The sequence below is a fragment of the Pleurodeles waltl genome, chromosome 6, assembly GCF_031143425.1.
Source record: "Pleurodeles waltl isolate 20211129_DDA chromosome 6, aPleWal1.hap1.20221129, whole genome shotgun sequence".
Classification (NCBI taxonomy): Eukaryota; Metazoa; Chordata; class Amphibia; order Caudata; family Salamandridae; genus Pleurodeles; species Pleurodeles waltl.
In genome coordinates, this window is record NC_090445.1 from 1,081,816,778 (window position 1) to 1,081,842,291 (window position 25,514).

A 25,514-nucleotide genomic window follows, 5' to 3' on the forward strand; every position below is an offset into this window, starting at 1 on the left:
ACTACAAAGCAGTTCTCCTCCCATAAGCGGTGGTTAGCCTGTAGGAGTTGAAGTTGTGTGAAATAGTGTTCTTAGTACAGCCTGTCCTACTGTGGCCTGTTGTGTTGCTAACACATCTACACAGTAATGGTTGATAAATACATGGTGTGTTGACCAAGTGGCTGCTTTACAGATTTCTGTCATTGGTATATTCCCTAGAAATGCCATTGTTGCCCCTTTCTTCCTGGTGGAGTGTGCTTTTGGTGTTGCTAATAGCTGTCTTTTTGCTTTTAGGTAAAAAGTTTGGATGCACTTTACTATCCATCTGGCTATTCCTGGTTTTGAGATAGGATTACCAGTATGGGGTTTTTGGAATGCGACAAATAGCCGTTTAGTTTTTCTAAATGATTTTGTCCTGTCAATGTAATACATTAAAGCTCTTTTAATGTCTAATTTATGTAGCGCTCTCTCTGCTACTGAGTCTGGCTGTGGGAAGACGACGAAGTTCCACTGTGATTTATATGAAAACGGAGAGACCACCTTAGGTAAGAATTTTGGGATTGTGCGAAGTACGACTTTGTTTGTGTACTTGTATAAAGGGTTGTTCAATAGTGAATGCTTGTATTTCACTAACTCTTCGTAGTGAAGTGATTGCGATGAGGAATGCTACTTTCCATGTTAGATATTGAATCTGACACTAATGCATGGGTTCAAATGGTGGACCCATGAGCCGTGTGAGTACAATATTGAGATTCCATGAAGGCACTGGTGGTGTTCTTCCAGGTATGATACGTTCTAGTCCTTCCATGAAGGCTTTGATGACCGGGACTCTAAATAGAAACTGGCTTTGTATATTTTGTAAATAGGCTGAAATAGCTGTGAGATGTGTTTTAACGGATGAAAAAGCTAAATTTGCTTTTTATAGATTAAGTAAGTAACCTACAATGTCTTTTATGGATGCGGAAAGAGGTGTTGTGTTTGGATTGGCAGTAAAAGACAAACCTTTTCCATTTGTTTGCATAGCACTGCCTGGTAGTGGGTTTTCTTGCTTGTTTAATTACTTCCCTACATTCTGGTAGAAGATGTAGATATCCAAACTGTAAGGAAATGCCTCCTTGGCATGGTTACCCCCTGACATTTTGCCTTTGCTGATGCCAAGTTATGATTTGAAAGCGTGCTGAGGCCTGCTAACCAGGCCCCAACACCAGTGTTTTCCCTAACCTGTACCTTTGTTTCCACAATTGGCACAACCCTGGCGCCAAGGGCCCCGATGCCAGGGAAGGTCTCTAAGGGCTGCAGCGTGTCTTATGCCACCCTGGGGACCCCTCACTCAGGACAGACACACTGCTTGCCAGCTCGTGTGTGCTAGTGGGGATAAAAAGACTAAGTCGACTTGGCACCCCCCCTCAGGGTGCCATGCCAACCTCACACTGCCTATAGGTATAGATAAGTCACCCCTCTAGCAGGCCTTACAGTCCTAAGGCAGGGTGCACTATACCATAGGTGAGGGCATAAGTGCATGAGCACTATGCCCCTACAGTGTCTAAGCAAAACCTTAGACATTGTAAGTGCAGGGTAGCCATAAGAGTATATGGTCTGGGAGTCTGTCATGCACGAACTTCTCAGCACAATAAATGCACACTGATGCCAGTGTACATTTTATTCTAACATACACCCCAGAGGGCACCTTAGAGGTGCCCCCTGAAAGCTTAACCGACTACCAGTGTGGGCTGACTAGTTTTAGCAGCCTGCCACACACCAGACATGTTGCTGGCCACATGGGGAGAGTGCCTTTGTCACTCTGTGGCTAGTAACAAAGCCTGCACTGGGTGGAGGTGCTTATCAGCTCCCCCTGCAGGAACTGTAACATCTGGCGGTGAGCCTCAAAGGCTCACCCCCTTTGTTACAGCACCCCAGGGCACTCCGGCTAGTGGAGTTGCCCGCCCCCTCCGGCCACGGCCCCACTTTTGGCAGCAAGGCCGGAGGAGATAATGAGAAAAACAAGGAGTCATTGGCCAGTCAGGACAGCCCCTAAGGTGTCCTGAGCTGAGGTGACTCTGACTTTTAGAAATCCTCCATCTTACAGATGGAGGATTCCCCCAATAGGATTAGGGATGTGCCCCCCTCCCCTCAGGGAGGAGGCACAAAGAGGGTGTAGCCACCCTCAGGGCTAGTAGCCATTGGCTACTATCCCCCCAGACCTAAACACACCACTAACTCAAGTATTTAGGGGCTCCCAGAACACAGCAAGATAGATTCCTGCAACCTAAGACAAAGGACTGCTGAGCTGAAAAAGGAGACACCAACTGCTTTGGCCCCTGTCTCCCCACTTCTAAAGACACTGCTCCAGCGACGCGTTCCACAGGGTCCAGCGACCTCTGAAGCCTCAGAGGACTACCCTGCATCTAGAAGGACCAAGAACTCCGGAGGATAGCGGCTCTGTTCCACAAAGACTGCAACTTTGCAACAAAGAAGCAACTTTGAAAGAACACACGTTTCCCGCCGGAAGCGTGAGACTTTGCACTCGACGCCCCCGGCTCGACTTGTGGAGAACAAATACTACAGGGAGGACTCCCCGGTGACTGAGACCGTGAGTAGCCAGAGCTGACCCCCCTGAGCCCCCACAGCGACGCCTGCAGAGGGAATCCCGAGGCTCCCCGACTGCAACTGCCTGCTTCAAAGACCCGACGCCTGGTAAAGACACTGCACCCGCAGCCCCCAGGACCTCAAGGATCCGATCTCCAGTGCAGGAGCGACCCCCAGGTGGCCCTCTCCCTTACCCAGGTGGTGGCTACCCCGAGGAGCCCCCCCCCTTACCTGCATCGCTGAAGAAACTCCTTGGTCTCCCATTGAAATCTATTGCGAACCCGACGCCTGTTTGCACACTGCACCCGGCCGCCCCTGTGCCGCTGAGGGTGTACTTTTTGTGCTGACTTGTGTCCCCTCCCCCCCCCCCGGTACCCTACAAAACCACCCTGGTCTGCCCTCCGAAGACGCAGGTACTTACCTGCTGGCAGACTGGAACCTGGGCACCCCCCTTCTCCATTGACGTCTATGCATTTTGGGCACCACTTTGACCTCTGCACCTGACCGGCCCTGAGCTGCTGGTGTGGTAACTTTGGGGTTGCCCTGAACCCCCAACGGTGGGCTACCTTGGACCCAACTTTGAACCCCGTAGGTGGTTTACTTACCTGCAAACACTAAACACTTACCTCCCCCAGGAACTGTTGAAAATTGCACTGTGTCCAGTTTTAAAATAGCTATTTGCCATGTGTGTGAAAACTGTATATGATATTTTGCTAATTCAAAGTTCCTAAAGTTCCTAAGTGAAATACCTTTCATTTAAAGTATTGTTTGTAAATCTTGAACCTGAGGTTCTTAAAATAAGCTAAGAAAATATATTTTTCTATACAAAAACCTATTGGCCTGGAATTGTCTCGGAGTGTGTGTTCCTCATTTATTGCCTGTGTGTGTACAACAAATGCTTAACACTACCCTCTGATAAGCCTACTGCTTGACCACACTACCACAAAATAGAGCATTCGAATTATCTCTTTTTGCCACTAAGGGGAACCCTTGGACTCTGTGCATGCTATTTCTTACTTTGAAATAGTACATACAGAGCCAACTTCCTACACAAACTCTAAGACTTCAGGAGCCAGATTGCTAGATTGAGTATTGCTGGATTGGGGTGCCTGATCAGTTGTTTGTTTTATGTCAGAGCCGGCCTGTTTGGTAGCTTGATGTGTGGTACTAGTGACAGGTCTAACAATGTTGTGTACCATGGTTGACGTGCCCACGTTGGCGCTATAAGTATGAGTTTGAGTTTATTTTGACGCAGTTTGTGGACCAGAAACTAAATGAGCATATGGGGGGGAAGCATAAGCAAATATCCCTGTCCAGTTTATCCATAGAGCATTGCCCTTGGATAGAGGGTGTGGGAACCTGGATGCGAAGTTTTGGCATTCTACGTTCTGGCTGGTGGTGAATAGTTCTAGGCCTGGTGTTCCCCATTGGTGAAAGTACTTGTGAATTCTTCGGGGTGAATTTTCCAATTGTGTGTTTGCTGATGATCCCGGTTGAGACCGTCTGCTAATTGATTGTGAATCTCTAGAATGTATTGTGCTACAGGGTGAACATTGTTGTGAATTGCCCAATAACAAATTTTTTGTGCTAGAAGACAAAGTTGTGATGAGTGGGTTCCTCCCTGTTTGTTCAGGAAGTACATTGTCGTCATATTGTCTGTTTTGATGAGAATATGCCTGAACGAGAAGAGGTTGAATGGCTTTTAGTGCTAGGAATACAGCTAGCAATTCTAAGTAATTTATGTGAAAGTGTTTGCTGTCCCATTGTCCCTGAATGTTGGGATTCTTGAGGTGTGTTCCCCATCCAATCATTGATGCATCTGTTGTAAGAATGGCGTGAGGCACAGGGTCCTGAAATGGCCACCCTTTGTTTAAATTTGTGGAATTCCACCACTGAAGCGAGATGTGTGTTTGGCGGTCTATCAACACTAGATCTTGAAGTTGACCATGTGCCTGTGACCATTGTCTTGCAAGGCACTGGTATAAGGGCAGCATGTTAAGTCTTACATTGGGGACAATGGCGATGCATGATGCCATCATGCCCAACAGTTTCATGACAAATTTGACTGTGTACTGTTGGTTTGGCTGGATTCGTGGTAATATGTTGTGGAACAATTGTACCCTTTGTGGACTTGGGCTTGCAAGTGCTGTTTAGGTGTTTAATGTGGCTCCTAAATACTGTTGAACCTGCGCTAGTTGTATGAGATTTTTTGTAGTTTGAGAACCCTAGTGTGTGTAGGGTGTTTATTACAAAACGTGTATGGTATTGGCACTGTGTTTGAGTGTTGGCTTTTATTAGCCAGTCGAGATATGGAAAGACATGGATATGTTTGTCTTCTTATGTAGGCTGCGACTACAGCAAGGCATTTTGTAAATACCCTGGGAGCTGTTGTTATCCCGAAAGGTAACACTTTGAACTGGTAATGTTTTCCTTGTATTACAAACCTGAGATATTTTCTGTGCGCTGGATGGATAGGTATGTGAAAATACGCATCTTTTAGATGCAGTGTTGCCATAAAATCTTGTTGTAACAATCTGACTACATCCTGTAGTGTTACCATGTGAAAGTTTTCCGATAGGATGTAAAGATTGAGAGTTCTGAGATCTAGTATTGGTCTCAATGTTCCGTCTCTTTTGGGAATGAGGAAATATAGGGAGTAAACTCCTGTTCCTCTTTGATAATGTCGTACAACCTCTATGACTTGTTTGAGTAATAATGACTGTACCTCTGTTTGCAACATTGAAATGTGTTGGGAGGAGAGTGTGTGGTTTTGGAGGTATATTTGGAGAGGATTGTGCGAACTCTATGCAGTAACCATGTTGGATAATGGATAAGACCCAATTGTCTGTTGTGATAGGTAACCAGTGTATGTGGAACTTTTGCAGTCTTCCTCCCACAGGGGAAGTGTTGTGAGGGAAGATGTGGATCAAGTCACTGTTTGGTGTGTGTGGTTTGCTTTGAGGGCTGATATTTTCCTCTAGTTCTGGGAAATTGTCCTCTGTGGGTTCCCCGAAACCCCTCCTCTCTGATATTGTATCTGGTAACAGGGTTTGATTGTGAGGTAGATGCCTCAGATGTTTGGGGTCTAAAGCCTCCCCTATATTGAGGCTTTCAAAATGAGCCTCTATTGAGTGGAGTAAAGCGCCCCTATAGCTTTGGCAGTGTTGGCGTCCTTTTTCATTTGCTCAATGTCTATCAACCTGTGTGCCAAACAGTTGGTGTTCGTTTAAAGGCATGTTAAGAACAGCTTGCTGGATTTCAGGTTTAAAGCCTGACGACCTAAGCCATGCGTGTCGTCTAATGGTGACAGCTGTATTAATAGTTCTTGCAGCTGTGTCTGCGGAGTCGAACGCTGACCTGATCTGATCTCATTATTGGTAACTGCCTGCCCCTCCTCGACTATTTGCTGGGCTCTTTTCTGTTGATCTTTGGGGAGATGCTGGATAATACCTTTCATCTCGTCCTAGTGGGCCCTGTCGTATCTGGCCATTAGCGCTTGGTAATTGGCTATACGCCACTGATTAGCTGCTTGTGATTCTACTCTTACCAGCAGCATCAATTTTTTTTACTTTCTTTATCTGGTGGCGGTGCGTCCCCAGACGACTGGGAGTTAGCCCTCTTCCTTGCTGCGCTGACCACTACGGAATCTGGGGGTAGCTGTTGGGTAATAAAAGCTGGGTCCGAAGGAGGCGGCTTAGATTTCTTTTTTTACCCTAGGAGTGATTGCTCTTGCTTTAACTGGTTCCTGAAAGATTTGATGTGCATGTTTTAACATGCCAGGAAGCATGGGTAGACTCTGGTAGGTGGCGTGAGTTGAGGACAACGTATTAAATAAAAAATCATCCTCAAGAGGTTCTGTGTGCATGGCTACGTTATGATATGACGCTGCCCTAGCTAGAACCTGCGTGTATGAGGTGCTATCCTCTGGGGGGTGATGGCTTTGACGGATAGCACTCTGGACTATTGTCAGAAATGGGATCATCATCAAGGTCCCATGGGTCAGTCTCATCCTGGTGTGACTGTGCTGGAGACTGCAGTGGGGGTATAAAGTTGAGAGGCAGTTAGTTGAGGAGAATGGGGAGACTGGTGATGTGTGAACTGAGGAGGCGGAGATTTGCCTAGGTTCTGGCACTTTAGCCGGTGGCTGGTCAGTGTCCAAATGTCCTTGAAAGGCCAGCTTCCTCTGTTTTTAGAGGAGGTGCAGTGAGGATTTTGCCACTGTCTTTAGGAATTTGGATTCTGGCCTGTTTTTCGTCAAATTCCTCCATTTGCATAAGTTCTTCCGCAAATCTATGGCTTTCTTTCAATTGCTTGGAAAGTCCATGCTCCTCTGTATATGTGTGTCTTTTCTGCTCCGAAGCCGGTTTCCTCTGGATCGAAAGGCCTGGAGTAGACATTGGCCTCTGCTCTGAGAGGGATTTTCAGTGCTTCGACTCGATGGGTCGGTGCGTGAGCATTTCGGAGCCTGTGCTTCGGCTCGATTTCAAAGGCTTCGGTGGTGTGGCCTTTTGTTAGTGCCGAAGATGTTGCTTGGTCACCGGTATTTTTTTTTTTTTTACCGGTGGAGCCATCGCCTTCTGGCAGTGGCGTCCCAGGGGCCTCGTGTTTGGGCTTGGACTGGGTCGGGCAGGCGTACTCACATGCTGGCCCGTTATTAGTCTGTCGTTATCGGTCTTGTGCTCGGCGTCGGACCCCCGAACAGAGACTGCGGTGTGGATCATCTCTCCTGCGTCGAGGTATTCAGTGCTTCGACGCCATTTCTAACCTTCGTGCTCTTCGGTCTCGTAGAGCCTTTTTAGAGCGGAAGGATCTGTAGCCTCGCAAGTATCCTCTCGGTGGTCTGGAGATAGACCTTGGTTACAGACTAGATGCTGGTCCGTGTAAGGGAACTTGGAGTGGCACCGAAGGGCAAGCAGAGATCTGTATCCACTGGTACCGAAGTGTCGATGATAGACGGTACGCAATCAAAAACTATACCGACGAATTTAGAGAGTTTGTAGTACTTTTCTGACTCGAACAACCGGAGTGAAAAGAAACACGTCCGAACCCGATGGCAGAAAGAAAACAGTCTAAAATGGAGTAGATGCCCAGGCGCAATGGAGCCGAAAAGGAGGAGTCACTCGGTCCCGTGACTCGAAAAGACTTCTTCGAAGAAAAACAACTTGCAACACTCCGAGCCCAACACTAGATGGCAGGAACAGTGCACAGCATGTGTATCTGCAGCTACACATGCCATTGAACATATATACACACACACTTCCCATCCATCTACCTAGATCTCTCAATACTTCCCATATAAACCCCTTACCATGAGTTGTTAACATGCCCCTTTCGATGAGGCCTCCATTCTTATTGTGAGCAGAGCATCTTCAGCGACATCATTCTTCCTAATAGAAGAATAGTTAGTGCAGTGTAGCCTAAGCTGGAGCACACAATTTTGGCAACAACCATCTATCTGTGAATGAAAGGGCACCAATCCTAAAGTGGTGTAAAGCGTTTCACATATTCCAATAAAAAAAGGAAATATCGTCATAAGTAATCAGAGGTTAAAAACTGAATTCACCTGAGTGTAAATTAAATACTATCGGACAATTATGTAACGTCTGCTCTAACACAAACCATACTTGGGTATACCATAACAGTACAAACATAAAACTTCGGTTGTCTACCGATAAGAACTCTGTAGGAAACCATACATGAGGAATGAGAGACTTGAATCAAGATCAACAAAGTTTATGGTGGTCCTGGACATCTAAATCTCTCCAGACAGCTTCCGAGGTCAACTCAACTCACCTGCAATGTTGGTGATTGAAGGTCAGATGTCACTAAGGAGTGGTTGAAATGATACAAGGCACCTGCAAATTCTTCATCGGCTGAGCCTAAAATCAAAGAGAGAAAAAGGCGCAGAGGGTCATCAAAGACAGGTTCGGGGATGCACAGTCCCAAGTCTATCTGGTGAAACTCTGTGTAAGTATCTGTATCATTTATTGTCTCTGCATCTCTGCAAGCCAAACTACAGGATTCCATCAAACACAACAGCAATGTTGTACACAGAACAATGCAACACAAAAGGAATGTGCTTTTTATTGCTTCTAAGTGTTGCTGTCCTAAGAGGAAGAATTAATCTGAATCATCAATCTTTTGTACTTTCCCACGTCAAATTATCCTCAGAGCTCTTTTTCAAGCTGGGCAGCTTTGTTGTCCCAGTGATCATGCCATAAGCATTTCTCCAGACAAGTTGCCTCTAATTTTCAGGACACTGATACATATGTAGGTTTGTGACATGATTTTGTCCTACTCCTATCAAGAGGATCAGACTCCTTAAACACTCGTCCCTACCACCTCCGAGTCTGAATAGTTCAGACTGTAAAACCTAACGTAACATTGTTATTCCTCCTTTCTGTCCCTGCACAGTTATCATAGCATTCACAACAGGTTTAGCATTATTGCCAACTAACTGCTCATTCATTCCATATAAAGGATCTAAGTAGGGGGCAGAAGCCTATGATCCTAATGCTGTCTCCTTACAAATAATGTCAAACTTACCTTTGAGGCCATCCTTATCAACGTCTTTGATAATACTGGCCAAAGTGGCCATGTGCTGCTCCGTCAGGGACACGCTAAGATAGTTACGAATGAAATTATTCCTCGAGTTTAGCATCGAAGATGTGATGAAGTTAAGGATACTGGAAGCAAGGCCTAAAAACTGGAAGACAGAACAATAAAATCTTACTTTAAGACAATGTTAAACAATATGAACATTTACATTGACTTCAAGCCACCTGTACAATCAGCTGTAGAATATCAGCAGCTTCCACTGAAATGTCCTTGTTAGGCTCAACCATGTAAAGAAATCATAAAACAATTTCAGAATAAGGGTGGGCACTGCTATGGTTCGTTGATGTCTGCGATAACAAAATTCTAATAAAGGGAGGATAAGGTCAGCTTAAAGCTGCGATGTGCAAGGTGGTTACAAGTACAGTTAGGGTATTTTCCAAAAGACTGCGCACTACTATAACATAAGTACCTTTGCAGGGTAATCTGCAGAAAGAGTGAAATAATTGACAATTGATTTATAGTCCTTTAAAGATGAATTCACATTGTATAGAATGGAGTGTGGCAAGGGCCACTGCCCAGATGACTCAAAAGCTTAGACATCCCTAGAGATACTTGTAAGAGGCTGGACTGGCTTGTAGTGAGTACCAAGGGGTACTTGCATCTTGCACCAGGCCCAGTTATCCCTTATTAGTGTATAGGGTGTCTAGCAGCTTAGGCTGATAGATAATGGTAGCTTAGCAGAGCAGCTCAGGCTGAACTAGGAGACGTGTGAAGCTACTACAGTACCACTTAGTGTCATATGCACAATATCATAAGAAAACACAATACACAGTTATACTAAAAATAAAGGTACTTTATTTTTATGACAATATGCCAAAGTATCTTAGAGTGTACCCTCAGTGAGAGGATAGGAAATATACACAAGATATATATACACAATAGCAAAAATATGCAGTATAGTCTTAGAAAACAGTGCAAACAATGTATAGTTACAATAGGATGCAATGGGGAAACATAGGGATAGGGGCAACACAAACCATATACTCCAAAAGTGGAATGCGAACCACGAATGGACCCCAAACCTATGTGACCTTGTAGAGGGTCGCTGGGACTATTAGAAAATAGTGAGAGTTAGAAAAAATAACCCTCCCCAAGACCCTGAAAAGTGAGTGCAAAATGCACTAAAGTTCCCCTAAGGACTAAGAAGTCGTGTTAGAGGAATAATGCAGGAAAGACACAAACCAACAATGCAACAACTGTGGATTTCCAATCTAGGGTACCTGTGGAACAAGGGGACCAAGTCCAAAAGTCACAAGCAAGTCGGAGATGGGCAGATGCCCAGGAAATGCCAGCTGCGGGTGCAAAGAAGCTTCCACTGGACAGAAGAAGCTGCGGTTTCTGCAGGAACGCAAAGGGCTAGAGACTTCCCCTTTGGAGGACGGGTCCCTCTCGCCTTGTAGAGTCGTGCAGAAGTGTTTTCCCGCCGAAAGAACGCCAACAAGCCTTGCTAGCTGCAATTCGTGCGGTTAGCGTTTTTGGATGCTGCTGTGGCCCAGGAGGGACCAGGAGGTCGCAAATTGGACCAGGAGGTAGAGGAGACGTCGAGCAAGACAAGGAGCCCTCTTAGCAGCAGGTAGCACCCGGAGAAGTGCCAGAAACAGGCACTACGAGGATGCGTGAAACGGTGCTCACCCGAAGTTACACAAAGGAGTCCCACGTCGCCGGAGAACAACTTAGGAGGTCGTGCAATGCAGGTTAGAGTGCCGTGGACCCAGGCTGGACTGTGCACAAAGGATTTCCGCCGGAAGTGCACGGAGGCCGGAGTAGCTGCAAAAGTTGCGGTTCCCAGCAATGCAGTCTAGCGAGGTGAGGCAAGGACTTACCTCCACCAAACTTGGACTGAAGAGTCACTGGACTGTGGGGACCACTTGGACAGAGTTGCTGGATTCGAGGGACCTCGCTCGTCGTGCTGAGAGGAGACCCAAGGGACCGGTAATGCAGCTTTTTGGTGCCTGCGGTTGCAGGGGGAAGATTCCGTCGACCCACGGGAGATTTCTTCGGAGCTTCTAGTGCAGAGAGGAGGCAGACTACCCCCACAGCATGCACCAACAGGAAAACAGTCGAGAAGGCGTCAGGATCAGCGTTACAGAGTTGCAGTAGTCGTCTTTGCTACTATGTTGCAGTTTTGCAGGCTTCCAGCGCGGTCAGCAGTCGATTCCTTGGTAGAAGGTGAAGAGAGAGATGAATGCAAGAGCTCAGACGAGTTCCTCTGCGTTATCTCAAGTTTCCCCAGAGACAGAGACCCTAAATAGCCAGAAAAGAGGGTTTGGCTACCTAGGAGAGAGGATAGGCTACTAACACCTGAAGGAGCCTATCAGAAGGAGTCTCTGACGTCACCTGGTGGCACTGGCCACTCAGAGCAGTCCAGTGTGCCAGCAGCACCTCTGTTTCCAAGATGGCAGAGGTCTGGAGCACACTGGAGGAGCTCTGGACACCTCCCAGGGGAGGTGCAGGTCAGGGGAGTGGTCACTCCCCTTTCCTTTGTCCAGTTTCGCGCCAGAGCAGGGCTAAGGGGTCCCTGAACCGGTGTAGACTGGCTTATGCAGAATTGGGCACATCTGTGCCCAAGAAAGCATTTCCAGAGGCTGGGGGAGGCTACTCCTCCCCTGCCTTCTCACCATTTTCCAAAGGGAGAGGGTGTAACACCCTCTCTCAGAGGAAGTCCTTTGTTCTGCCATCCTGGGATAAGCCTGGCTTGACCCCAGGGGGGCAGAAACCTGTCTGAGGGGTTGGCAGCAGCAGCAGCTGCAGTGAAACCCCAGGAAAGGCAGTTTGGCAGTACCAGGGTCTGTGCTACAGACCACTGGGGTCATGGAATTGTACCAACAATGCCAGGATGGCATAGAGGGGGCAATTCCATGATCTTAGACATGTTACATGGCCATATTCGGAGTTACCATTGTGAAGCTACATATAGGTAGTGACCTATATGTAGTGCACGCGTGTAATGGTGTCCCCGCACTCACAAAGTTCAGGGAATTGGCTCTGAACAATGTGGGGGCACCTTGGCTAGTGCCAGGGTGCCCTCACACTAAGTAACTTTGCACCTAACCTTTACCAGGTAAAGGTTAGACATATAGGTGACTTATAAGTTACTTAAGTGCAGTGTAAAATGACTGTGAAATAACGTGGACGTTATTTCACTCAGGCTGCAGTGGCAGGCCTGTGTAAGAATTGTCAGAACTCCCTATGGGTGGCAAAAGAAATGCTGCAGCCTATAGGGATCTCCTGGAACCCCAATACCCTGGGTACCTCAGTACCATATACTAGGGAATTATAAGGGTGTTCCAGTAAGCCAATGTAAATTGGTAAAATTGGTCACTAGCCTGTTAGTGACAATTTGAAAGAAATGAGAGAGCATAACCACTGAGGTTCTGATTAGCAGAGCCTCAGTGAGACAGTTATTCACTACACAGGTAACACATTCAGGCACACTTATGAGCACTGGGGCCCTGGAGAACAGGGTCCCAGTGACACATTCAACTAAAACAACATATATACAGTGAAAAATGGAGGTAACATGCCAGGCAAGATGGTACTTTCCTACAATACTCTCACCATATACCCTCAATACCAGACCACATATGCCTTATACCCACAGACCAGCGGTGGAAAAGACAAAACATAACTAGATTCAGAGCCTATTAATGAAGCCCTAACTGAAGTAGAAACGGCACACTCGTCCAGTAATATAGTAATACAAAAGGCATTAGCATAAGTAGAAAAACATTGGCAAGCATCACCACGAATAATCAACCAAGAATGCCGAAATACACTTAGAAGACCACATCATATCACAACTATGCTACAGAATATAAGGCTAATAACACCAGTCGCAGTCCTTCCACATCCCCTGACCGCAAGACACTCATTTCCAGTAGACAAACTCAACAAATTAAGAGCATTCAAAGGCTGAATGGATAAGGAGAAGATTTACCAACTTCTGCCAAAGAAGTAGAATTACACATAAAATAGATTTACAATCATGTTTCACAGCATATTAGATTAATAGAACAAACAGAAATGAGACAGCAGTAATAAAAAAAAGCCAAAAACCTGCACAACCAGTTCATAGCAGGATTAACCACACTTCAAGTAACTTATATTAGGCCCCAGGCACAGAAAACACTAAACCAACACATTTTTTGAGGTGCATACAGAATGACAGTCTCAAGCGTATAGCAAAAATATGATTTCAGATCCTCAATAAAATAATGTATAAAACATTGCAAGAAAAACATGAGTTGCAAACCAATATTAACATACTTTCTTTATTGTTGTTGGCGGTCGTCTATAAAATCAGAGCATTTGGATGGGACGATACAGATGAAAAAAGTGCTAGGCTTACACTGAGAGGAGGTGGGTGCTAATAAAAGGAACTAAATACAATTATTGTAGCCAGTTAGATCCAATCTCCATAGCGAAGACCTCAGCTACACTTGAAACATTTACAAGAGACCAGATGTATTTTGAAGAGCACAACATGAGACATCAGTGCGTAACCTAGACTTCTAAGTGAAAAAATGCTAAATATTGTGCCTCATCACCTAGCAACAATGTAACAGAAAGGAAAGAGGGAGGGGAGACTAACATATACGTAAAAAAAGTTGATGGGATAACCCCAGGGATATTTTGGGATGTAAAAAAAGAACACTTGCCTGATCATCATAAGACCATGGTACAATATATTGTACCAGGCATCAAAGGCTGCAGAGGAAGTTCTAGGCAGATTACAGAAATTACAACAGCAGATCCAGGGAGAACTAACAGTGACTGACACAGAAGATTGAAAATGTCATGTTCCTTATTACCCCAGAGGTATATTCTGTACTAGCAGACAGTGACTAGCCGCCCCTTGCTCGAAGTGTTAATCAAAATAGCTCCTTTACAAACCAATCAGTCAGGTCCACCACAAATAAAGGCCACCATACATGAGGATGAAGTTGCACTGTTACTAGATACCACTGCAGCGGAGACAGTTGTAACAAAGGATTGTGCACAATTGTAGGAAGCTGGCCATTTATTTAGTGCACATATAGGGATACACTATGCAAATAGTGCAGATGACACCCCCATTGATTAACAAGGGCTTTCTTCAATAATCCCAGGTGATATATTGGTAGGGTGGTCGAACATCTTATGCTAATTAAAAGTGAGTGCCAGGCATTTATTGCGCACACTGAGTCAGTAAGCAAGACGCTCTCAAAGAAGAAATATGAAACCAATTTATAAAGATAACAGATTTTTCTGTTTTTGTAGACACAAACCATCAGAATCAAGTAAGTACTTTGAGAGTTATGTTTTTACACTAAAACAGAAATAGGACAGATCCAAGGCATGAGCCTCGAACGTGGCGATGTTATCCTGAAGGAGAAACATTCACTGCATAGGGTCACCTACAACAGACTTCCTGGACTGTTCTTCAGGACTTAAGATAAGTAGGGACCAAGGTCCGAGAATGAATCAACACGTCACTTCTGTCTGTCCCAGGTGCAGAGGTGCTTCTTGCTGCAGTAGCCTCAAACATTAGCCCTTACAGTCAATGGGGATTGGTACCTGTAAAAAGAGGCTGCAAGCGAGGACTGAGGGGCCAGTCTGGTTAAACCCAAAGGGGGGCTCAGGTCCTGGGGGTTTCTGGGGGCTAGACACATCAGCGGTTCACTAATTTGTGTCTGGCAGGGTCACACTGACAAAGGCTCTCATGGTTTGCTTTCTTCTGCAGAAGAGGGGCAAACAGGGCAGTTGGCCCACTCTTGACATGGGTCTCACTGTCCCTGCAGTTCCTCAATGGGCAGGTCGGTCTTCCTCAGTGTTGGTGTCTGGAATAGACACAACAAGCCTCGGCTGCTGCAACTACTCCGGTCTGTGGGTCTCCTGGAGGAGTCAGTCTCTCGAAACTCACTGGGGAGATGCAGCTGACCTCCTAGAACCTTGGCTATCGCTTACTGACAGGCTGCTCCCTCAGTGGAGCTGATGGTTAGCAAACGGTGGATGGACAGCTGTTTTCAGTGCCTGCAGATGCAGGCGAGTAGCTCCTTTACTCCAAGGAAGATCTTTCCCCAGTCGTTGAGGTGCTGGCCTCTCCTCTAACAGTTTGTCCAGCTCTTTGTGAAGTCTGTCCCAGTGATTGCTTACGTGCAAGCAGCCTAGCAAGGTTTGGTGCCAGTCCTTGATGCAGGTCCTCAGTTCGTGCTCTCTTGGTCCTTCTTGCATTCTCAGTTCCCAGTAGTCGAAGTATTGACTTCATTTGCTTTTATGCTGTCAGGGGGGCCACCTAAATATTAAATTTAAGGGTATTAAGGTGAGTGTAAGGTAGTAAGTAACCAATGGGCTACTTACCTCTCGGGCCACTACACCCCCTATTTGACCTCTTCCTGCAAGGAGTGGGCATAATCCTGTCCCAGAATCCCGAATGTCACCACACAAGATGGTGGAATTCTTTCTTTCATGTTCACTTCAGGTAGCTCACCCTAGGGGTTTGACTAACTTGATAGAGTAACTCGCCTCCCAAATGTCTAATTTCCCACGTGCCCTAGTGCCAAATTAGCCCCAGGCCAGGACACTAAGTCACCCCTATGGTAGGCCCTCCTAGCCCAGAAAGCAAGGTGCAAGTACCTGTGTGTGAGGGAACCCCTGCACTAGCAGAGGTGCCCCCCACAAACTCCAGTTCCATGTTCCCGGACTTCGTGAGTGTGGGGACGCCATTTTATGCATGTACTGGACATAGGTCACTAACTATGTCCAGTTACATAATGGTAACTCCCAACCTAGGCACGTTTGGTATCAAACATGTCGAAATCATACCCCAATATTGTTGCCAGTATTGGAAATAGGATTCTATGCACTCTGGGGCTCCTTAGAGGACCCCCAGCATTGCTCCTACCAGCCTTCTGGGGTTTTCCAGGCAGCCCAAGCTGCTGCCATCCCTCTGACAGGTTTCTGCCTTCCTGCTGCTGAAACAGCTGAAGCCCAGGATGGCAAAACAAAGGATTTCCTTTAGGAGAGGGGGTAATACCCTCTGTCTTTGGAAGTAGGTGTTACATGGCTTGGGAGGAGTAGTCTCGACGAAGACTCTGCTTGCAACATTGTTTCCACGGCTCATTCCAGCTTCGGCAACATTTCCCCAGCTGTGCATCCTCTTAGACCAGCAAGTGTTCCATCTGCACAAGAAGCAAGGAGGAGTCTCCCTTGGAGTTAAGTCACTCCCCTGCATCTGCAGGCACCAACTGAAACGACGACCAGCAGCATGGATCTCCTCTCATCCTGAGCTGCGTGGATCCTGCATCACAGGTGGTGGCCCAGAGTAATCCTCTTGGTCCTCTCTGCCAGCTTTACAACTTTGGTGGAGGTAAGCCCTTGCTTACCCATCACAGGTGGTGGTCCTCTCTACCAGCTGTCCAACTTGGGAGACGGCAAGCCCTTGTCTCTTTGCAGGACAGTACCCCTGTGCACAGCGACTTGTTGGCATCTCCACAAAGGGATCTTCAGGCGCCATGTAGTCCCAGCCCCCACCACTCCTTGCAACGCACAGCCCTCTGCGTGCTACTCCTTCAGCGTGTGACCCTTCTCCAGTTGTGCTGCATGGGCTCCTCTGCGACTCCTAGTTCCTCTTCCAGTGGGTCTCCTTTGAGGGCGGCCTTCTTTTGCCTTTTCTTCTGTGGCCCCACCTCCTCCTGTGGGTGGAGTCCTCCTGGACCTTGCTGATCCCCGGCAGCTCTACTTTTTGCTTCACCACGACTTCTGCCTTTGCCAAGGCTTGTTGGTGGCTTTTCCACACCACTGACAGACTGACTGACTGCAATCATCCATCTGGTGTGGGACGTTGACTGCATGCATGCATCCTCCAGGAACTCTTCAACTCCAGGGCTGGATTGCTGACAGTCTTTGTCCTACGTCAACCAACTTCTCCAACCACAGCAGGGTGGGTAGTGGCCCCTTCTTCCACAGGTCTTTCTCTTCAGGAATCCACGGCTGGTTCCTTGTAGTCTTGTCTGGGTGTTGCATTATCTTCTTTTTCTTACTTTTGAGTGATTTGGGGAAAATCCAGTATCTTACTCCTTTCTTCCTGGTCGCTGGGGCCACTGGAGTACTTACCTTTGGAGTTTCATAGTTCCTCCAGTTCCCCTCCTCACATCACACTTACCTAGGTGGGGGTCCTGCATTCGCATTCCATTTTTTTTTTTAGGTATAGGGTATGGGCTCCTCCTAGGCTCACTAGTGCCTATTTGGTATTGTACAGTTTTCTATCACTTTTTATGCCTATTTCTGGTTATTAGTGTACATATATAGTGTGTTACTTATCTCCTATTGGAGGGTTGCCCTCTAGTACTTTTTGGTACTTGTGTCACTATAATAAAGTAACTTTATTTTTGTAACACTGTTTTCTTTCATGTGTGTAAGCACTGTGTGACTACAGTGGTACTGCATGAGCTTTGCATGTCTCCTAGAGAGCATGGCTTCTAGATACTAACTACACAACACTAATAGGGCATAACTGGACCTGGTATAAGGTGTACATACCTTAGGTGCCCAGCACACACCAGGCCATCTTCCTAAAATCATGTATTATGCCACCCATGGGAGCCAAAGCAAACTGTATCTGCAGGCCTGCCATTGCAGCCTGCGTGAAATGGTGCATGCACCTTTAACTTAAGATATAAGGCTTACCTTATATCCTGGTCCCTGCACTTAGGCACTGTAAGTGACCCCTCTGGTATGTCCATCAGCCCAAGGGCAAGGTGCATGACTCCAAGTGTGGGAGTATTCTTGCATGAGCAGGGAACCCCTCCAGAGCCCAGACTCCATTGGCTGGGCTTTGTGAGTGCAGGGAAGTCATCTTAATATATGTACTGATACTAGCCAACACAAGTGGTCCAAATACATAATGGCTTCTCCAAACCTAGATTCTAGTGCTAGTTGCATGATCCCCTGTACGCAGGGGGTTCATTAGAGAATCCCCCAATTCTGCCTGTACAGCCTTACATGCCGCTGACCCAGACACTGTTCTGCCTTCCTGCTGGTGAGCCTGGCTCAGGCAGAACAAAGGATTTTCTGCAAGGGAGGGGTGTGACCACCTCCTCCCCATTGTATTAGGCGTCTAAGGGCTGGGGTGGCCTCTGAGCACCACCAGACTGCTTTGAAGGACACATTTGGTGCCCTCCTTGAGTAATCCTGTTTACACCAGTTAAGGGACCCCTGGTTCCCTCTCTGGGATGAAAACTGTAAAAAGGACAGGGGAGTAAACTCCTCTCCCTCCCCAATCTAATCCAGCTCCTCTTCTAGGGAGGTGCACAGAGCTCTGCCAGGTGGCCACTTGACTTTCTGCGATGTTGGAAACAAGATGGGTAGAGGCCCCTGGGAACATCTGATTGGTTAGGCCAGGTAGATGACACCCCCGATAGGTGGGTCACTTCAGTGAGTGACCAACCTCTTTTAAGAGCTCCCCCGGGGGTGGGTCCTCAGATTCATCGAGCCAGACTCTCCAAGGAACTCTGCAAACCATCTTCTGCTTGTGGCCTCTGGAACCGCTCCTGGTCTGTTTGGAACCGAAACAAGTATGCTTCTGGTAGGAAGGCTCCATTCCAACATAGTTTCTCTGGATCCTGCAAGATTTCCACAACATCCAAGGATGTGCATCCATCAGGATCACAAGGATTGTGTCTGCACCTGTAAGCACAAAGGTATATCTTGGTGTGAAGGAGTCGCTCCCCTGCATCCGCAGGCACCTCAAGACAACATTGAGCAGCTGGTGGAGTTTGCTGTCCCACGTACATCGAAAGGCTCTGCATCACAGGTGGTATGTCTGTGGCCTTCTTTGGGTCCTGCTTGTCTTCCGACCAACTTGGGAGACTGTGGGTCCCTGCAACTGGACTAGAACCTCTGAGCACCGCGACTGTTGATCTCCTGGATGAAGAGTCAACAAGCCTTTGCAAGAGCAACAGGAACCAAGAAGCCCAGGACTCCAGCACTCTGCAAGTCAAAGATAAGCCCATGTCCTGCAACTCCTGCGATGTGGGACTTCTGTTTTGTTGTGCTGCTGAGGCCTCCTTGTGACACTGTATCCATCGCCTGTGGGTCATTCGTGGGGACTCCAATGACCTCTGCTAGCCTTCCAATGACCTCTGCTAGCCTTCCTGCGTGCTGAGGACCAGCCCCGACTCCCCCTCAACAGTAGAGTCCTCTGGACCTTGCTGGTCTCCAGAACGTTGCTAATACATCTTCAGCTGCTGCTTGCATTTTCAAGTGCTTGCGGGTGGCCTTGCTGGTCACAGACCATCCTGCAATCTGGCGAGGGGCAACTTGGAGGTGACATCTTCTGCAGCTCCTGGACCCCACAGCTGGACTTCTTCCTCCACCGACTTGTAGGAACTTCACCTCTAGGAGGATGGCTAGACTGTCCCCTTCATTTTCAGGTCCTCCACATCCAGAATCCATGGGTCGTGACAGCAGCTGGATAATCAGAGGTTTCCACTAACTTCAGTGAAAGTCCCTTCTCCCCTCTGCATCCAGGTCCCCTGGTGTAGGTAATCCTGCCTTCTGGGTATCCATTTTTGTAAACATTTTTGTTAAGTGCACCTTGTGAATTGATAACTGGATAAATCTGAGCAAGAAACATTTTACAGTGATGATTAGATTGCTAGAATAGCCAGCGGCCTGTCTCTTTTGGGACAACAGAGAGCATCAATTTTACCCACACCACTGGATTCCACTTTGGCCCAACTAGAAACAATTGCATAAGAAATTGGTAAGGACTGAGCTACACACCAAGTTTAACAGATTGTTTAAATGCAAATATCATCCCGGTAGGATTACAAGTACGGAATACTCAGATTATTTTTGTGTATGATGAGGAATTTAAAATGGGTTCAGTTTCATTTCTAATAAATGCTCAAGAAGTTGGATGGTCCTTAACATAGAAATAGCTCTAAAACATATAGAAAGGATTAAAAGACTGCATAGCTAGAAAAAAAATAAAGTGATCAGAGGATCAAACTATAACCAATGCTAAGGAAACTCTTAAAAAAAGGTAGAAGCTACCATTTCTGATTTTGAAAGAACTAATATCCTGAAGAAAACAGATAGGTTACAAAAAGACATCAGGGGCTATAGTAAGGAGCGCACATATACATATTTGAACAAAGATTTTTACCAACATGGTACAGTAAATACTGGTGGTACTCTGAAACATATTGTTACTTTCTCAGATCCTACTAGTGATTTCTGAAAGTGACTACTGTTTTAACTGCAGGCCTCCCTAACACAAGTTGTAATACTGAACCCTCCACCTCTAGACAAACTTTTTTATAAAAGGGCCAGAGACCAGCACGTGGAACGGTAAGGAACTTCAGGTGGGGGTGGGTCAGGAACCAATACACCCCAGGGTTCAGACAAACCAGGAATCAATATTATGAGTGGTAGACAATATGGCACATACCCCTAGTTTGGAGGAGGTACTGATTTTCAACTTGTCCTCACATTAGTTAAGTTCTAAGGAAATTGAAAGTCTTCGTACTAGTCTATCCTTTGTGCCAACTCATAGGAATGACCCTTTTTTACTCAAATAGAGTTAAATACATTTCGTAGGACCTTGAGACAAATTTTGGTTTACCAAAAACCCACAAGTCCAGAAAGTATCACAAGCTTGCAATGTGCCTCTATTTTTTGCTCCGATTAACTTGATGCCAAAGGAAATCATAACATTTGAGAATGCAGTTCTGTTTGAGGTATATAAAGCATTCAAGGAACATTAATATGTGCAGTCCAACTTTACTAGTGCTCAAAATGAAGCTTTATCCTCCCTAGCCAACAATAGAAAAATATAGTTATCAATCCTGCTGATAAAGGAGGAAGCATTGTTATTCAAGATAGAACAGATTATTAACAGGAAGTTAAGACAACTACATAATCCTTCACTTTACAACAAATTAAAGAAAGATCCTACACCATCCATCAGAAGTGAAAATTCGTGAAGTGACCAATAAGGGTCTGCATGGTGGGTGATTAAGCAAAATGGAATAGGACTACCTTAATAAGGATGATTTTGCCATACCAGCTTTTTATTTTACCCCAAATCCACAAAGATACAAAGAAGCCACAAGTAAGACCCATCGTAGCTGCCTGCCAGTCTGTTTAACCACTTGCAGAATTTGTTGATTTTTTCATCAAACTGCTAGCACCTCTAACCAAGCCATACACAAGGCAGTCTTAACACTCAAATAGAAGGGGCTCCTTTTAATCCTGAGGTTCACATCTTGGTTACGATGGTTACAGAAAATGTGTACACCAATATTTCACAAGGTGAGGCACTTGAGGTAATTACTAGACCAAGACCTCGGGGTCCCCACTGATTTTATCACAAGTTGTGCTCAGATTGCACTGGAATACAATTACTTTCTATTCAATGATGAGATCTTTGCACAAAGGGAGTAGCGATGGACCTATTTTTGCTCCTGATATTGCAAATCTGTATGTGGCCAATTTTGAAGAGTATATCATCTATAAGGAGGGCAATCCCTATGGTAATTACATCACAAAATGGCTTCGGTATATAGATGACATCTTTATTTGGCATGCTCCAGTAAATGACTTACTATGGTTTCACAAATGGATTAATAATCAAAATACAAACTTAAAATTTACCCTTGAGTATGACACCCATTAATTTGTTTTAGATTTACAAATTTCAGTTGATGGGGTGAGCTGTATGTAGACCTACATACTAATCCCACAGCCAGAAATACTCAGATATAATAGTCATCAAAGGAATTTAAGGGACAATTTACATTTTGTGCAAATCTTAAGGATTAAACGTAATTGCACCAAGAAAGACAGCTATTTTTTTGGAAGCCAAGACTCTAATGTCCAAATTGATTAAAAGAGGTGTAGGAAGTTGGCTCTGTATGTGCTATTTCAAAGTAAGGAATAGCATGCACAGAGTCCAAGGGTTCCCCTTAGAGGTAAGATAGTGGCAAGAAGAGATAATTCTAATGCTCTATTTTGTGGTAGTGTGGTCGAGCAGTAGGCTTATCAGAGGGTAGTGTTAAGCATTTGTTGTACACACACAAGCAATAAATGAGGAACACACACTCAGACAATTCCAGGCCAATAGGTTTTTGTATAGAAAAATATATTTTCTTATTTTATTTTAAGAACCACAGGTTCGAGATTTACATGTAATACTTCAAATGAAAGGTATTGCAGGTAGGTACTTTAGGAACTTTGAATTAGCAAAATAGCATATACAGTTTTCACATAAATGACATATAGCTATTTTAAAACTAGACAGTGCAATTTTCAACAGCTCCTGGGGGGAGTAAGAGTTTGTTAGTTTTTGCAGGTAAGTAAACCACCTATGGGTTTCAAGTTTGGGTCCAAGGTAGCCCACCGTTGGGGGTTCAGAGCAACCCCAAAGTTACCACACCAGCAGCTCAGAGCCGGTCAGGTGCAGAGGTCAAAGTGGTGCCCAAAACGCATAGGCTTCAATGGAGAAGGGGGTGCCCCGGTTCCAGTCTGCCAGCAGGTAAGTACCTGCGTCTTCGGAGGGCAGACCAGGGGGGTTTTGTAGGGCACCGGGGGGGGGGGGGGGGGGGGGGGACACAAGTCCACACAGAAAGTACACCCTCAGCGGCATGGGGGCAGCCGGGTGCAGTGTGCAAACAAGTGTTGGGTTTGTAGTAGAAAGCAATGTGAGACCAAGGGGTCTCTTCAGCGATGCAGGCAGGCAAGGGGGGGGGCTCCTCGGGGTAGCCACCACCTGGGCAAGGGAGAGGGCCACCTGGGGGTCGCTTCTGCACTGGAGGTCGGATCCTTCAGGTCCTGGGGGTTACGGATGCAGTGCCTTTACCAGGTGTCGGGTCTTTGAAGCAGGCAGTCGCAGTCAGGGGGAGCCTCGGTATTCCCTCTGCAGGCGTCGCGGTGGGGGCTCAGGGGAGTCAACTCTGGCTCCTCACGGTCTTGCAGTCGCCGGGGAGTCCTCCCTGAAATGATTGTTCTCCACAAGTCGAGCCGGGGGCGTCGGGTGCAGAGTGCCAAGTCTCACGCTTCCGGCGGGAAACTCGTGTTGTTTCAAAGTTGCTTCTTTGTTGCAAAGTTGCAGTCTTTGGTGAACAGAGCCGCTGTCCTCGGGAGTTCTTGGTCCTTCTAGATGCAAGGAAGTCCTCTGAGGCTTCAGAGGTCGCTGGTCCCTGTGGAAAGCGTCGCTGGAGCAGTGTGATTAGAAGTGGGGAGACAGGCCGGTAGAGCTGGGGCCAAAGCAGTTGGTGTCTCAGTCTTCTCTGCAGGGTTTTTCAGCTTAGCAGTCCTCTTCTTAGGTTGCAGGAATCTGAGTTCCTAGGTTCTGGGGAGCCCCTAAATTGAAAATGTCACTTACCCAGTGTACATCTGTTCGTGGCATCAGTCGCTGAAGATTCACATGTTTTGCATAGCTCGCCATCTGGTGTTGGGTCGGAGTGTTACAAGTTGTTTTTCTTCGAAGAAGTCTTTCGAGTCACGGGACCGAGTGACTCCTCCTTTTGTCTCCATTGCGCATGGGCGTCGACTCCATCTTCGATTGTTTTCCCCGCAGAGGGTGAGGTAGGAGTTGTGTTGTAGTAATAGTGCCCATGCAATGGAGTGACTAAGTATGTACCTATTTAAGGTTTAAATAATATATTTACAAATGTACAAAGCTTAAGTTAACTTCCGGACTGCTACAGGCTCCCGGGGAGGCGGGTGGGCACATGTGAATCTTCAGCGACTGATGCCACGAACAGATGTACACTGGGTAAGTGACATTTTCAGTTCGATGGCATCTGTCGCTGGAGATACACATGTTTTGCATAGACTAGTAAGCAGTTAGCTCCCCAAAAGCGGTGGTTTAGCCTGTAGGAGTGGAAGTGGTTTGAAATAAGGTTTTTAGCACGGCTTGACCTACTGTGGCTTGTTGTGCAGATAACACATCTACACAGTAGTGCTTGGTGAATGTGTGAGGCGTAGACCATGTGGCTGCCTTACATATTTCGTGCATTGGAATATTTCCTAGGAAGGCCATGGTGGCACCTTTCTTTCTGGTTGAGTGTGCCCTTGGTGTAATGGGCAGCTGTCGTTTTGCTTTAAGGTAGCAGATTTGGATGCACTTAACTATCCATCTGGCTATACCTTGTTTTGATATTGGGTTTCCTGCATGAGGTTTTTGGAATGCAATAAATAGCTGTTTAGTTTTCCTGATGTTCTTTGTTCTGTCAATGTAGTACATTAATGCTCTTTTGACATCTAATGTATGTAGTGCCCTCTCAGCTACGGAATCTGGCTGTGGGAAGAATACTGGTAGTTCCACCGTTTGATTTAGGTGGAATGGTGAAATAACCTTCGGTAAAAATTTAGGATTAGTCCTTAGGACTACCTTATTTTTGTGTAGTTGGATAAAAGGTTCTTGTATTGTAAACGCCTGAATCTCACTTACTCTTCTTAGAGATGTGATGGCGATGAGAAATGCAACTTTCCAGGTTAGGAATTGTATTTCGCAAGAATGCATAGGTTCAAAGGGTGGACCCATGAGCCTTGTTAAGACGATGTTAAGGTTCCATGAAGGAACGGGTGGTGTCCGTGGTGGTATAATTCTTTTGAGGCCTTCCATAAACGCTTTAATGACAGGTATCCTAAACAGTGAAGTTGAATGGGTACTCTGCAGGTATGCAGATATTGCTGAGAGGTGTATCTTAATGGAAGAGAAGGCCAGGTTCGATTTTTGTAAGTGTAGTAAGTAGCCCACTACATCCTTTGGAGATGCGTGTATTGGTTGGATTTGATTCTGATGGCAGTAGCAAACAAACCTTTTCCATTTGCTTGCATAACAGTGTCTAGTGGATGGTCTTCTAGCTTGCTTTATGACTTCCATACATTCTTGTGTGAGGTTTAAGTGTCCGAATTCTAGGATTTCAGGAGCCAGATTGCTAGATTCAGCGATGCTGGGTTTGGATGCCTGATCTGTTGTTTGTGTTGTGTTAACAGATCTGGCCTGTTGGGCAACTTGACGTGGGGTACTACTGATAGGTCTAGCAGTGTTGTGTACCAAGGTTGCCTTGCCCATGTTGGTGCAATCAGTATGAGTTTGAGTTTGCTTTGACTCAATTTGTTTACTAGATATGGAATGAGAGGGAGAGGGGGAAAAGCGTACGCAAATATCCCTGACCAGTTCATCCATAGGGCATTGCCTTGGGACTGCCTGTGTGGGTATCTGGATGCGAAGTTTTGGCATTTTGCGTTCTCCTTCGTTGCAAATAAGTCTATTTGAGGTGTTCCCCAAAGTTTGAAGTAAGTGTTTAGAATTTGGGGGTGAATCTCCCATTCGTGGA

General features: G+C 46.2%; 1 protein-coding gene across 17 annotated transcripts in view; it reads right to left on the minus strand.

Annotated features, from left to right (window-relative positions):
* UBR4 (ubiquitin protein ligase E3 component n-recognin 4) overlaps nt 1–25,514 on the minus strand; it is a 1,862,787-nt gene that overhangs the window by 1,620,220 nt on the left and 217,053 nt on the right. For all 17 annotated transcript variants that reach the window (XM_069240131.1, XM_069240143.1, XM_069240141.1 and 14 more), the window contains exons 16-17: nt 9,112–9,271; nt 8,359–8,444 (exon numbers count right to left, since the gene is read on the minus strand). In XM_069240131.1, the coding sequence (XP_069096232.1) occupies nt 8,359–8,444; nt 9,112–9,271 (246 nt within the window). The remainder of the gene's footprint in view (nt 1–8,358; nt 8,445–9,111; nt 9,272–25,514) is intronic.